A 15,878-nucleotide genomic window follows, 5' to 3' on the forward strand; every position below is an offset into this window, starting at 1 on the left:
TACCGGTAATGTCATACGCGTAGCGCCGGACCAGCCTGTGCAATCACACAGATTGATCTGGAGCTACCCTGAAACTCAATATGTCTTGGTCTCATAAGTGGAGTAGTAGTTATTGACAGGGATGCACTGATGCGCAAAAACACTGACCGCAAAGGGAATAAGAACCATTTTCGCATGACGCGGTTTATTTATGTCAACATGCCGTTTGTAGGAACGCTCAACACAAACCTGTTCATGATCAGTAACAGCACGTTACCTCCCTTACTATGGTATGAAACACGATATGCAAACGTTATCAGTAATTATTTTGCAATGTTCATCAGTCCGAACGAGTTTGCCACCGTTAGTTAGAACTATAACAAAAATAGGAACGTATTTATGTTATCTAATTGTTCATGCAGTCGGTTAATGGTATAGGACCAATTGTTCGCATGACTTGTGTCAGATACTTATCGACAATGTGTTATATTATAAAATAATAAAATCACTGGGAAATTCGATGGGCGAGTATACATTTGTTTGAAAATGAATGAAAAGGACGGGTTTCTTCTGGATACGTCTAAACACTATACTGACAATTGCTTAGTTTTCTCTGATCATGTCCAGGTTTACATTCAAGTAAATCCTTGTGGTCATAAATACGTCTTTATGTTTTTTTCCCCATAAGATACCAATCTATGTTATTGATGTCCAAAAGCTATGCTGTCCTACTGTTTTTATATCTTAATAATAGTTTTACACAAGGGCTACAAGATTGTAGATGATCATATGGACACTTGAGTTCTAAAAAGGAAACATTTTAATTTTTTTAGTAAAAGAGCAAATGAGTCGAGTACATATAGTCCACTATCTACTCGGCATTATCAATCTTATTTTAGTAAGTGTTTGCTTTTTATCATAAAATTTCAGTCGTTTTGGTCCAGCTTGAATGAAAATGAAGTTTCTGTCACAACAACAACCTCAGTTGTTGACCATGGTGCCAAGTTAGAATTGTAGTTTTGAAAGTAAATTGGTTGATAAATCAATAATACAATTTTACAATGTTCTACAATTATCCAAGATTATATTGTTGTGTATAAAAGCTGCAATGTTTTGTACAGATTTAATAAAAAATGAGTTTGTATCAAATCTACACATCCAAGTGTTGAACTTTTATGGACAGCGAATACATTTGGATGGTGACCCACGTTAAAGTCCAAGATTTTATGGTTATATTCAATATATGCAAGTTTGGTCAAAATCAAATAAAAAAAACGTTTATATCGCATTTACACGTTTAATTGAGTGGCTTGCAGACGATGGATTTTTATTAACCCATTTATGCCTAGCGTATAGAAAAAGGCATTGGCAAACAGCGTAGACCCAGATGAGACGCTGCCTGATCCGGCGTCTCATCAGGGTCTACGCTGTTTGCTTAAATGAATTTCTGTAAGAAATATTCAACATATAGAAATAAATTTACTAGACATCCCTAATTTTGGAAATAACTGATCCAATTTAGAAGGATGGAAGAGTCCACTAGGCATAAATGGGTTAAAAGGGTGCCCATCTTAGAAATTACGAAACTGACACAATAGCCAATACATATTATGACACCATAGTACACAATAAAATGGGTAACACGTGGCTTTCAGGGGGGAAAAACATGCCCCATAACTTCGCGCTGGACAGGGGATGGCGGGCAACACCCTTAGTAGCCAACTGCCTGTTGTACGTACATGTATTAGTCGCATCATTATACGTGAGTAAGTAATATGGATTCATTTAATGTAGTTTGCATTATGTACAATATACAGAGCATTTTTGACAGAAAGTTTTTATACCGATATAACTCCCATTCATAGGAATTGGCAACCACTGCGTTTAAAACATTCGAAATGGCGTGTAATGCTTTCGCTATTCGATTACATTACTCTCGTCGCTAGTGGATCTTATACATAATATTTGAAAACAAAGTACAGAAGCACTTCTTTATGCAATATGCAAAACCTCAGTTGGGACAAAATAAATGCGTTTTATTCTGTAAAAGCTTTTATTGCATGCATATAAATAAAATATTAAAGGGGCCTTTTCACAGATGTATTGGAGTTTGTCATTAAATGATTTATATTGATAAATGTAAACATTGGATCTAAAATTTCCAGTAAAAAACAACAATACAATTTATAAAAAAAGTAACCCTCAACTGGGCTCGAACCACTGACCCATGGATTCTTGGAGTAAAAGTTTACCGCTTAGACCACTCGGCCATCCGTGTTCATACTATGAGGAATGTATTTTATACTTAATATCAGCAATCCTCGTAGTATCACAAAATATAACGACAACAACAGAACTCTCCAAATTATTCACTCGATTCGCGTTGCAACGCTTTATGATTTTCAGGTTTATAAATCGTCAAAAGATGCATATAATGGATATTTTAGAGCATGGTTGATGTTCAGTATTACTGTTTCCTCACAAATATCATAACTAAAACGAAAATTTGCGATTCTGAATAAAAAATTTTTAATTTTGTCAATTTACCAAACGTGAAAAGGTCCCTTTAGTCATAAAGCTGTATATTATTTACTTTCTCAAATTATAGCGTACAATGTGTTAATGTATAAACCGGTAGCACAAATACATACATACAATACTCAAATGGGACATTATTCGATTTCATTTTCGAAAGATTTTGCAAATATATATAACAATCGACCAGGACTTGTACGTGGAAAAACACTTCCGTGTTACATTTTAAATATCTCAATATTACATTTTTGTATATACAGTAGCTTCTTTGTTTTAAAATTTAACAAGATATAGCTACTTTGTAATACAATTGGACAAGATATAGGTGGCAGACAAATGGTGCAACAAAAGAGACGTTGACAGATGTACAAATGTTAGGGTTAGTTTTAGGTTAAGTCATTCTTATATATTGTATTCATATTGTCTATAATCAACGGCGGTGTTTAGCTACATTGTGTTCACGTTTGAAAGAAAACATCCTTTACATTATATAACATTTTTAAAGACATTCAGCGCAAGTCGCAAATGATGAATTAGCAAAACAGCTTTTCCGCTGGTAATGATTTTTGATGTATATAATTATGTAATGACTTTCCGGTGTTACAAATATGAGTTTTGTTCTGAGAAAACTGGGCATAATGCATGTGCGTAAAGTGTCGTCCCAGATTAGCCTGTGCAGTGCACACAGGCTAATTAGGGACGACACTTTCCGCTCTTATAACATTTTTCGTTTAAATGAAGTCTCTTCTTAGCAAAAATCCAATTTAAGCGGAACGTGTCGTCCCTGATTAGCCTGTGCGGACTGCACAGGCTATTCTGCGACGACACTTTACGCACATGCATTATGCCCAGTTTTCTCAGAACGCGACTCATATAAAGATAAAACAGCAGCAGATAGGCTATGTTCAACAACCGTAAGCGTATGTATACCCGATATAAAAAGCACTGAACTATATATAATGTTTGTCCTTTGATATTATCACTCTACGTTTTGTCGAAATCGTACCAGATCCAATTGCGTAATTTACATGCTGTGAATGTGATTGCATAGTGCGATGTCCTCCATAAAATTAATTTGCAACTCGATCTCTAAGGCCATTCATATGGCCCAATTTATGAGTTTTTACCTCGCTTGATGTCGTCGGGACAAAATGGAACCAACTATAACTTTGAAAAGAAATATGTCGGATTCTGTAGTTGGCGGACCAAAAATAAGCCAGTAATAGGAAAAAAAGATTTGTTGTTACAAATTGTTATAAATGATGACTGGTGTCATTAAAACAAAACGTCAACCTCCTCCCGCGCCTTAGGGTTCGGAACGTTTCCGGCCTCTTCGTCGGAATCAAATTCCATCATAGCAGCGCGTTTTGAGGACGTCGGAATCAATGGCGTGATGAATATGTCGGTATTCCCGTTCTGTGGTCGGGTCGTCTGTGACAGGTGAGCAGAATGCACGTGATATGGCTCGTAGCTGATGCGAGACGGCGCTGTCGTCTGGCTCATCTGCGAAGCAGCGGAAGCGGCCGGTCCTTTGCTTATAGGGACATAATACGTGTTGCCTAAACCGGACGCGACGGTGTCGGTGGTAGTGGTACCATTGGGACGCGAAAATGACGTTTCCTCATCCCCTAGCCTTGTCGTGACGTAACTGGTAGGCGTCGTCTGCTGCGTATAGGTCGTGCGAAGATGCTGCGTAGATCTGAAATTAAAGACGATGTTTAAAAAAAAACAATCAAAAGAGAAAATGTTGCACCAAACGTATACAGTATTAAGGTGTTTCTTTACGTATTCTTTGTTTTAGTTTTGATAAATGTGAAGATTTAATATACAGTAAGTATATGCGATATCGTTTACATATTTTATCAACCATCAACCTAGTTGAAGAAACGCACTTTAAAATGGACTTCCGTAAGAGTTTCCATCTACACTCTTACGTTACAGTAAGACTTCCTACAGGAATTTAGCTCATTTGTGATTGTGGTTTTAACCTCGAAGAAAGACCATGCTTTTAGGTCCGAGGTTCATAAAAATGCGGGTTAGGATTGAACTTATACCGGATGTTGTTCTCGTCTGGCATGATTTCCGCCACTACGACATCGTCTTCTTCCGCTTCCAGTTCGATTGTCTGAACCTGTTGAAGTAACGAACGTTCAAAATTTATTTATTTATTTAAACCAAGCATTTTCAAAGCATTACACTAGGCAAAAGTAAAACGGACTTAAACATAATGGAACAAACTTTTCGGTTACATATTCCAATAGGTTTCGGTATTGGTAAACACGAAATTCCTTCGTATTGGTTTGCAATATATTGGTATCAATTTTAACTCGCACTGTCACAGCTGACATAAAAAGTTGACTGCAATAAGATGGTTAATAATTAGATTCGCTATGAACAAGGGAATGCATTTTTTTCAATATCGCCTAGTCGAGTGTAATTACAATTTGCTATGCGTACAGGTATCACATATTTAAGAAGTTCACAAATGTACCTTCTCTTCAAATCTCTTGCCTCCTTGAACTTGTGAGAACCATGAGTCTGAAACAAACGAAAACACTTTACGATCATTCGTATCGCTGATGAGCAAGGACGACATCGTCATCATCATCAGCAGCAGCAGCAGCAGCAGCAGCAACATCAGCAGCAGCATCACCATCATCAGCAGCATCAGCAGCATCAACATCATCATCATCATCATCATCATCATCATCATCATCATCATCATCATCATCATCATCACCATCATCATCATCATCAACATGACGATTACATGGTGAATGCAATACCCAAGATTTGACAAAGGCAGGGATCAAATAATATGTGCTTAAGCGTTCACCTCCCCGTATTAACTGCTGCCGGTTCATAGTGGACTCCCGGCTGGCGACGCCAATAATCCTCCTCGCGGACGCAGGGGTCGTGTTGAGGCTGGGCTTCGAGCGGGACCGCCAGAGCCGCAATGGGGCGAGGTTCCTCGCCACCCGACGCTTCCCCTTTTGTAGCTGCCGTTTTAAATACCAGTCCCGCCTGAAATGTTAATGCTAGTGACTTTATAGACTGACTGAATTACTGGCAGATTGTGAGGTTGAATTGTACGTTAAGTGATGGATTAGATCTGACTGACCGACCGTCTGAATGCGTTGCATATTAAATAGCTCATTGACTGACCGACCGCCTGAATGAGTTGCATGTTAAATAGCTCATTGACTGCCTGACCGACCGCCTGAATGAGTTGCATGTTAAAAAGCTCATTGACTGACTGACCGACCGCCTGAATGAGTTGCATGTTTAAACTGATTGACTGACTGACCGACCGCCTGAATGAGTTGCATGTTAAATAGCTCATTGACTGACTGACCGACCGTCTGAATGCGTTGCATGTTAAATAGCTCATTGACTGACTGACCGACCGCCTGAATGAGTTGCATGTTAAATAGCTCAATGACCGACCGTCTGAATGCGTTGCATGTTAAATAGCTCATTGACTGACTGACCGACCGCCTGAATGAGTTGCATGTTAAATAGCTCATTGACTGACTGACCGACCGACCGCCTGAATGAGTTGCATGTTAAATAGCTCATTTACTGACTGACCGACCGCCTGAATGAGTTGCATGTTAAATAGCTCATTGACTGACTGACAGACCGCCTGAATGAGTTGCATGTTAAATAGCTCATTGACTGACTGACCGACCGCCTGAATGAGTTGCATGTAAAATAACTAATTGACTGACTGAACGACCGTCTGAATGCGTTGCATATTAAATAACTGATTGATTGAATGACCGACCGTCTGAATGCGTTGCGTGATAAATAAATGATTGACTGACTGACCGACCGTCTGGATGCGTTGCATGTTAAATAAACTGATTGACTGCCTGACCCACCGTGTCTGAATGCATGGCATGATCAATAATTGACTGATCGACCGCCTGAGCGTATTGTAGGTTAAATAACTGATTTACTGACACGTTTGATGTGACTGTATGACTAATTGTGTAACTGTCTGACTAACTGACTATATGACTGACTTATTGGTTGATTCTACCAATACTGCCTTATGCAATATTTTAAATAATCACATTATCTGATAAAAAGTTTGACACATTTGCACAGAACAATACGGAGACAAAGGTGTGACATTATCTCCTCTTTTTTAAATTGCACACCTCTTTTTTCTATCTCGATCTTACGACATACTAACTCGAGGGGACGACTTACTAACTCGTGGGAAAGAGCAAGCTACTAGTATGTCGTGGGAACGATTTACTAAGGCGAGGGAACGGTATAGAAAACGATTTTCTAAGGCGAGGGAACGACATAGAAAACGATTTACTAAGGCGAGGGAACGACATAGAAAACGATTTACTAAGGCGAGGGAACGACATAGAAAAAAAGAGAAGTGCAAAACTTAATACCTTCATACTAGTAAAAGAGAAGTGCTCTTTTTGTTGCACTCCTCTTTTATTTAGTTCTTTCTTTCTCGTTTCCTCGACATAGTAGTGCAATTTTTAAAAAGAGGAGTGATTTATAAAAAAGAGGAGTGAATGTCACCTGTATGCTACCGTAGAACAACATGCGCCCGCACACGCCCATATATTCATTCGCGTCAATTACCGTTTTTACATCTCTCATCTCAACTCGTAGTCGCATTGTCCGTTTATTCCGATGTGGTGAATGGGTGTGTCAGCAAATTTAATTTTGGGTATGAAAAGCATTTTTGAAATGTTACCTATTTATTACTCTAGCGATTGTAGTCTAGATAATAACTTCTTATAAACCATAAAAACCACAACGAACAACACGAATGAATAATTAACATTAAAAAACGTATTACAGAAGTCATGACAGTTGATGCGAGGTTAATGTATGTTTTAATAAGAAAGTCACGATTTTGAAATCATTGAAACGTGCTGCTTGCAATTATAATTTTAGTTATTATAAATTAAAAATAAAAGAAGACGGATCCTCGTGTGGACAATTAATTAAACCGGTACTCAAAACAAACATTCAAACATAATAGAACGCGGACATCTACATAAAGATATTTCAAAATAAAATACATGTATGTAATTTACTTGTGTCTCCTTATGGGAAAAAACATCGCTTACATCCTTAAAGGAACGGATGCGCATCCTTACCATAGAAACGCGATGAAAACCATGACGACGGCAGCAACAAGGCAGAAAAAGCTGATGACGGCTGCTGCGATGAGTCCGCCAATATTTGAGCCACTTGCCGCTACCCCTGAAAAGGCGGAAACAGTTTATATATTAGCTGCACAACAGTCTTCCAATGTTTCAGCCATCCTCTGCTATGTATGCAAATATATGAGGAAATAGTTTGTTTATAGCTGCACAGCAATCCGTCTGGCGCCTACCGCCGCTGTCTTTACAAATGTTTGAGAAAATAGATTATATTATACTATTTACGGAACAGTACGCAAATGTTTCAACGACCCACTGCTATATCCATATATATGAAGGCATTAGTAAAACATTATCTGGCCTAAAGATCCTTTGCTTTGCGTGTTCTTGGTTGTACGTTAAGTCTGACTTTTGTGGCTGTGTTATTAATTTCAACTTATTTTAGGTAAAACATACATGTATTTGTTTTTTATAAAGTTTTATATAATATAAAGTGCATCCACCGTATACTGCATTTTGCATGGTTGGTTAAGAGTTGTACATTTACCTCTTTTTTATTTGAATAACCGGTAAAACATACTGTCGTAAAGAAAACCCGCATATATGTACACTGGATTAATTAAAAAGTCAAAACAAAAATGGAGTAAACGTTTAAATTAAGGTTTACCAAAGGTAAATGAATCACGAAATATTCATTCTTCATTGAAGCGTATGTAGGATGCGGATCCGTTTCCTAACATTTAACGCCCATTTTCCTACTAAGATTATTTTACAGGGTGTATTTCATATGAAACAAAAGTATGCAACAAGTAAACAATATTTTTCTATAACCCGAAGGAAACGCATATCCGACAGTAAGGCGAAAGCAACAAAGTTTTTTTTTATTGTATTCTGAATTACAATCAATAAAAAAAATACGCGAAAACAATAATAAACGTGATAACTTCTGTATAATAAATAAATAATGTCGTCATTTACGAGTATGTTGGGATAAAAGACGTCATATAAAGTGCCTCGTTTAATTTAAAGAAAAGTATTTTTATATAGTATAAGTTGTTCTTCAAATTGATCAACCTAAAAAAGGTTCAAAATGTACACATACATTCTATACTAATATCAACACAGTTTTTGTATGTATTTCATGTTTCCTGTTTGAAAATGTACGAATATGATATAATTAGTTTCATTCTAACACCAGATAATGTGGCATTTTAGTTAGTTACTTTGCTAATAATTTTCAAGTTTGTATTAGTGTGTTTGCTTAGTAAGTGAAATTAAATGTATCATTTGTATTGAAATGTTAATTTCTGTTATAAAGTCAATTCAGTTTTTGACTGGTAACCGGATATACTGGAAAATGGTTACATAGGTTAAAGCACAAAGTCTTCAACACAACATGTCAAAAAGTTTTTAAATAAATTAAAAGTATACATTTACAATATTAAATACATGGAATAATTTAACTACAAGTATTTAATGCCATGCGTTTAACACTTTGCAGGGATACACAAAATGAATAACCTGCCAATAAATATTCAAAATTAGGCAATAAAGAACTCGGCTTGGTACAAAGTTGGGTAAAAAGAATACATTAAGTCGGATGTATAGATTTAATTACCTTAATAAAATATATATTAATAAAGTGCAACCAACTTCATCGTCGTAAGATAAAACACGTATGCAATACCGGTAATACCGACCCTTATGTAACAACATATTTGATCCGCGACTAAATACATGTTTGTAATACTTTAGTGAAGACATGTTTCACAAACTAACGAATGCAATCAATTGATGAATCATGCGTGCTCATTTGTCCGTGCGATTTGTTTGCATTTTCTTGTATGGGTCAGTGCTAAATCAGTTTTAGTGAGGCTAGACAGTTGGAAGGTAATCATCAAACCCATTCGCAAATTGTGTTATTCACCGTCAATTATTTCTTCATCGTTAAAATTTTAACTTTAAACAAGCGATGTGTTTGTGAAACACTATGTCCCCATATATTTGACCTTTGACCATGAAGGATGACCTTGACCTTTCACCACTCAAAATATGCAGCCCCATGAGATACACATACATGCTAAATATCAAGTTGATATCTTCAATATTGCAAATGAGTACATAAAATGAGCGAATTTGACCCATATATTTGACCTTTGACCTTGACGCATGACCTTGACCTTGACCTTTCACTACTCAAAATGTGCAACTCAATGAGATACACATGCATGCCAAATATGAAGTTTTTATATTCAATATTGCAAAAGTTATAGCAAATGTTAAAGTTTGCACAAACAAACAAACAAAGCAACAAACCAACAGACAGGGCAAAAACAATATATACCCCACTATAGTGGTGGGGGACAGAAACATTGCAAAATATTTAGAATTAAATTAGCTAGAAGCAGTAAAAAACAAACCACCGCACGTGTTATATAACTTACTATAACAAATACGTGCATAACATTATCCTATCATTTGTCTGGATGTAAGTGTACAATTACAGAGCACCAAACGTGTCATGGTGATTGTAGATAGCCTTCAGCCGAAACGTCTGCGTCTCCAAAACCGCCAATCGAGTGTACTGGCGAAAGTAGCTGAATCCACATTTTAATCATATAGTCATGGTGTTTGTGGTATCAACCGAACTATTGAACGTTGTTAACTGTTTTTGTTATACCGTGTCATAATTCAAACAGGGCAGAGTTTATACAACTACATTAATACAGTTGTATTTGAACAAGACCAAGTATTAACAGTTCACAATACTATTTATGATTATCTCTTTACATGCATGATCCATGCTTCTTCTTGTTTTCTTGTTTACAACACTAAATCTTTAGTTTGAAGAGGACAAAATCCTGTTGTGTTTGATTTATTTATGTATTTGTATGTATACGTTAAATCAAGCTTCACTAAGATATGACGCCATCGCATGGTAATTACGGTATGTTGGTGTTCAATGTATCCTTATGTCGATATTGTCGGTACTTGAAACAGTTAAACCTAGTCCAGACTAATAAATGAGTATCTTTATTTTTCCTGCTCATTGTTAAAATATTAATATATGTTCACAACGGCCATTCGGTTTAAACTTCACCGGACATCCCATTCAAGAACACGTCTAAAGTTTTAACACTGACAAACACAGTTAACAATAAAACAAAAAATGTAAGGTGCCTAAATACTCAGTTATATTAGGTTGGTAGTAACGCATAAAACACATATCCATGAAAATTAGTCCACGTGGGCATTTTACATTTTGCATCGATGTTTTACGCATAAATAGTTACTTGGAACTTGATAAAGATGGTGGTAAAATAGTATTTTATGTACTGATGTACATGGTGATGTTGCCATTGTATGCTGCATAAATATATACGTCGACTGAGATAAGTTACATTGTTATAATGAAATAAAATACATGTACAAAAAATCTATTCCAACCTCAAACGATGGCAACGTGGCTGGTATGAACGTATTTCGCTTGTACATTACTTTGATCCAGAATGCTTCACTTGTGTCCGTGAACTTATGATCAGATAGATTAAGTTAAATTACAAATGTATCCATAATGCCATCTGGGTATTTTTTTTAAGGTTTCTTCATTCCTGGTAAATGCAAATGGAAATAATAGAGTTGAATTGGTTTCCTAGCAATGTCTGTCTGCGAAAGAAATATTTTCTTCAACATATTTGTATATATTAGTTGTTGCAATATAAATGAGTACTATGTTTGACTGTTTTGTGCAACTTTTTGGAACAGTAGTTTTACGACGCTTTATGTGTTTTTGTCCTTATATACATCCATTATAATAATCTTAAAATAAAAATCAACATTATTAATGCTCAATTATTGAATGTGTGCCACATTTACATTAATATCTGTCGTAATAAATATCTGTACGTGAATCTAAACCTCATGAAATGTAAAAAATGTAAAAAATGAAATTGAGTTTGTTTATCAGACCGAGTCCAACATTAAAGATTAAATATTAATGTCACAAAACTATGAAACCTGATTCATAGTAATGTTTTACCATCTAAATTTATATTGTATTAAAACAACCCAGTGGAGACATTTGGTGTAGATTTACTCCTGTACAAAGATTTGATCCACATCTCATTCTCCATAGTTTCATTTATGGCTATACGATGCGCGATACTTCAGCTGCGTTGCTGAACTTGAGAATACACCGTATACCGTATAATGAGCTGAACATATTTGAAACTTCTAAGGTAAGCAATGCCAATATGTAATGACGAAACATTTCACACAGGACACCTTGTTAACGTTTTTTTCTAATGTGTGTGTATATATGTGTGGTACGTGCGTTATATTATAATATTGAGTACAAATACATTTTCTCATTTTATAAAATAATCTTTCAGTTTCCAGTGCGGAAGTGAACTCTCGCCATAGCCTAAAACACGGCAACAACGACGGCAGCAAAAATGTCTTGATATCGGTCCAGTTGCTTATCGAGTTCATGTCCGACTTCCAGAAAAATCTCATTGTTTCTTATAAATGTCCTTACACGCATTAAGGAAGGCTCATTTCGTGTAATCAAATAGAATAAAAATACTGAAGCTCGTTAATCCTATTCTATTTTAACCAGTAAAAGCTAACCACAATTCAGTAACGATCGCACATGTGTACACAACTGTTATAAAGGTGGAGGTAATGGCATGGTTTTATTCTTGAGGACACGATTTTACTTTATTTATTTGTTTAGTATCGCCACAGAGCAAATACATTTGTAATTTAACAGTGGCTGTTTCGTTAAATGTTTAAAGTAAACTTGTAATTTCAAACGGCATTTTCAAATCAAATTCAGAAGAGAAAACCTTGCTTAATGCCTGTGCGTTAAGCTTCATCATAGATTAGCCAGTGCAGTGCACAAAGGGTGAGCAGGGACTTTACTTTCCGCCCACATTTGATTTTCGTTTAGAAGAGACATAATTTAAACGAAAATTTCATAAAGGTATCGTTCCTGATTATCCTTTGTGGACTGCATATGCTTATCTGGGACGACACTTTACGTACATGCATTCAGACCAGTTTTCACAGAGAGTGACTCATGTGTATATTAATTAATTAACTAAATAATGTAGGATGTGTTTAAAAATAATTTTGTTTGTCATCAATCACAAACTTGTTTGATCCGACACATTCAGCATCAATCAGATAACATTAAGATCCATGAGAAACTCGGCATCATGTGAATATCATGCTGACAATACATTATGGAAGTAAGAAATGCATTTTAATGTTTCCCCAAAGAGGTGTATAAATTAAGAGTTTACAAGAGCTTGCATTGTGTTCATGCATGGAAAAGCTTACATCTATAAATTAACATGTTTAACAGCTGTTTATGCGAAAGAAGTAGTGAATCCTAGACTGTATATTATGTATGATTCATAGTTTGTCACTAAACCTCTCTATATCATCCGGAAACGTGCATAATGCGAAGTTTACAACGCAAATGAATTAATTGAATTTATAACTTAGTTGCGTTTTTGTTGAATCATTTGGTAAACACGCGCAATGGCTGAATTGCATTGGAAGGCGTTTTGTCGCTCATAATTCGGACTAGGCGATGAAGATTTAACTATTTGTATCGATGCCATGATGGGCAGAAAGCCACTGATTTACATATGTATGGTCGATCAGATTAGTATACTCAGCTGGTCGCAATGATCATTACCACCGGATAACACATATTAAAATGATTAATCTTAAAACGAATTTAACTTCTGTTTACACGCTAAAAATCTCCATGGCTCATATACGAAGGGTAGAAAAAACCTTCGAACCAGAAAAAAAACTCCCACCCACCCCATCAGCACTGCCATGGAACGGATTGGCGAGGACTCTTCTTGTTTGCGATTTGACATTAGTGTGCTGGGGTTGCAGTCAGATTTGACATTAGTGTGCTGGGGTTGCAGTCAGATTTGACATTAGTGTGCTGGGGTTGCAGTCAGATTTGACATTAGTGTGCTGGGGTTGCAGTCAGATTTGACATTAGTGTGCTGGGGTTGCAGTCAGATTTGACATTAGTGTGCTGGGGTTGCAGTCAGATGACCAAAAAACGAGCATCATATTCTCACGAGAATTCTTTAGAAACGTGAACTACTGGGTATTGCACAATGCTTTTACTAACTGCATGCACTATATTGTTGAAACTTAAACATTGTGTGAACTCAAAATTTTCAGTCTATACAACATAGATGCTGCCAATTTATTCACGAAATCAATCGAATTTTACATTCTATTGCATACATTGAGTTTAGATATGACTGGAGTACCAAAGTAAAACAATTACAAGCCAATTGCTTCCACGATCACCCCTGAGAGGTAATGTATGTTCACATCATGACTTGCGATCCCATTTCGCAAGAGTCAACGTAAAACATAATGAAGCACTACTTTAGGAGCAAGACAACCCCCTTGTGGATGACCCGGTACATCAAAGAGCGCATCTCATGCCTATATTTATATTCTGAGAAAAGAGGCAGATCTATAGACGTCTTATACGTTAATCAAATTTCTAAATAAGAGTATACGCAAAAATATGTATTGCTTTATTGCTTTATGCACAACTTTTATTTAAATCGTTTCTTCCGTATATTTATAGATGAGTCGTTCCTTATGCAAACTGGGTTTAATTGATGTGCGTAAAGTATCTTCCCAGATTATGGAATTGTTCGTCTCTTCAAAACGAAAATTCAGTCAAGACGGAAAGTGACTCGTTCCAGGTAAGCCAAAACGACCCGCACATTCTAATATTTACGGAATCTTAACACACATGCATTAAGCCCGGTTTTCGTTGAGACCTGCTTAAAGATAAAACGTTGTTCATTTGACACTTTTTTTCCAGAAGGGCCAGTTGACGGTTTTCAATCGTTTAATTCCATATTACCGGAATTCTAGTATGCTCCTTTATACTGTATATAAATACCGTCGATATACATATATAAATCCTACGTAGATTTTCTTAATTTTTAAAAAAGTCGATAAATTTAATGTGTCCATTGCCCTGAAGAATGTGCCATTAAAGGTGCGAATGTGAAATGGGCATCGAAGCCACGGGATTCATTATACAGTCATAGCATTATTCTCAAAACATAGTGAGCAGCGTATTTAGTCAAATATACTGTGAGTAAACGATATCGTATACCGGCTAAATGTGGGATATTGTTGAAATCCCGTTTACGCTAGCACAAATCCCACCGGCCACGCCCTTTTTCTCGTTTGAATTACAACATACTGTATTGATAGCCTTAATAGAATGAGAAGTAAGCTTAGTCATAAAGTTAACGTTTTTATACAATTATCGAATCCAGTTGTTTAAATATTGAAAACACAATGTATATTGCTAGTATTTGCTTTGTGCGGCATTGTTTTTCTTATGAATGTAAGCGTATTGTATTCACACATTATTCAAACACCTACAACGTACATTTTAAACATTTGGGTTGTATTGTGAACAAAGGCCATAACGTAACCAGCTATGCTATTGAAATCCACGTTTAACCATTCAGTGTATCAACAAAAGAAATAAACAAATACATGTACAATATACCAAACAGTCAACGTTTCATAGTTAAACATTTACTTACCAGGTACGATGTTTCCAAATATAATAGCTATAAGTCCCGAACGTATTTGTGTACCCATGTTAATTTTGTCTGTCTGTATTTTAACGCACCTGTCAAACATTTGCCTAGTCCTTTAATTTAGTCTTAGAACTCAACTCAACATCCCATTTTACTCAAGCAGAACGCTCTGTAAGTTACCCATTCAGCTATGCATGTTATTGCAACACTTAACTTCCTTAATATACACCCATAACTGCCTTCGCTGTAATTGTATGCCTTGACTCTGTTGCGAACTCTACCTTTTCCATTTGCAGAGCTAAATAAGCCTACAAAGCTTCCTGTTTGGGGTCGTTGAAAGACGCAGTCATATCAGTTTACCGTCCCATAGTTGGAAATTGAAAACCTCTGTGCGTGATTAACAATGTGAGCTCGTCTTCTTTTACAGAGCCGGCTCAGTCAAGCGTACGTTAGCTGTAAAACAGAGATATTTGAACATTAATTGTGCGAGTACAAGCTTAATATTAACTCCGTGTTATATTGGTATATTTAATAATATACACAATCATTATACAAACACGCGAAACGAGATCTGCGGTGAAACAAGGTTTCATCGATTTTG

At 36.2% G+C, this 15,878-nt stretch overlaps 1 protein-coding gene across 2 annotated transcripts; it reads right to left on the bottom strand.

Moving 5' to 3' along the window:
* Positions 1 to 1,956: 1,956 nt before the first annotated feature.
* On the bottom strand, positions 1,957 to 15,582 carry LOC127865780 (uncharacterized). Of its 2 annotated transcripts, none has more exons than XM_052405740.1 (6): positions 15,507 to 15,582; positions 7,653 to 7,758; positions 5,351 to 5,538; positions 5,006 to 5,052; positions 4,569 to 4,645; positions 1,957 to 4,213 (listed from the first exon to the last, which is right to left on the bottom strand). In XM_052405740.1, the coding sequence occupies exons 1-6, from the start codon at positions 15,565 to 15,567 to the stop codon at positions 3,790 to 3,792; spliced, it is 903 nt and encodes a 300-aa protein (XP_052261700.1). In that variant the 5' UTR covers positions 15,568 to 15,582; the 3' UTR covers positions 1,957 to 3,789. The 2 variants fall into 2 exon arrangements, with proteins under 2 accessions (XP_052261700.1, XP_052261698.1); XM_052405738.1 differs by lacking the exon at positions 15,507 to 15,582 and adding an exon at positions 15,281 to 15,497.
* Positions 15,583 to 15,878: the final 296 nt, after the last annotated feature.

Source organism: Dreissena polymorpha, chromosome 2 (genome assembly GCF_020536995.1).
Source record: "Dreissena polymorpha isolate Duluth1 chromosome 2, UMN_Dpol_1.0, whole genome shotgun sequence".
NCBI classification, from domain to species: domain Eukaryota; kingdom Metazoa; phylum Mollusca; class Bivalvia; order Myida; family Dreissenidae; genus Dreissena; species Dreissena polymorpha.

Excerpts from the sequence above, each read along its gene's own strand:
- LOC127865780 (XM_052405738.1), bottom strand. The coding sequence starts at position 15,380 with ATGTTTGACAGGTGCGTTAAAATACAGACAGACAAAATTAACATGGGT. Across the intron at positions 7,759-15,280 it reads ATTTGGAAACATCGTACCTG|GGGTAGCGGCAAGTGGCTCA; the intron begins GTAAGTAAATGT and ends CCGCCTTTTCAG. Across the intron at positions 4,214-4,568 it reads CCAGACGAGAACAACATCCG|ATCTACGCAGCATCTTCGCA; the intron begins GTATAAGTTCAA and ends CTTTAATTTCAG.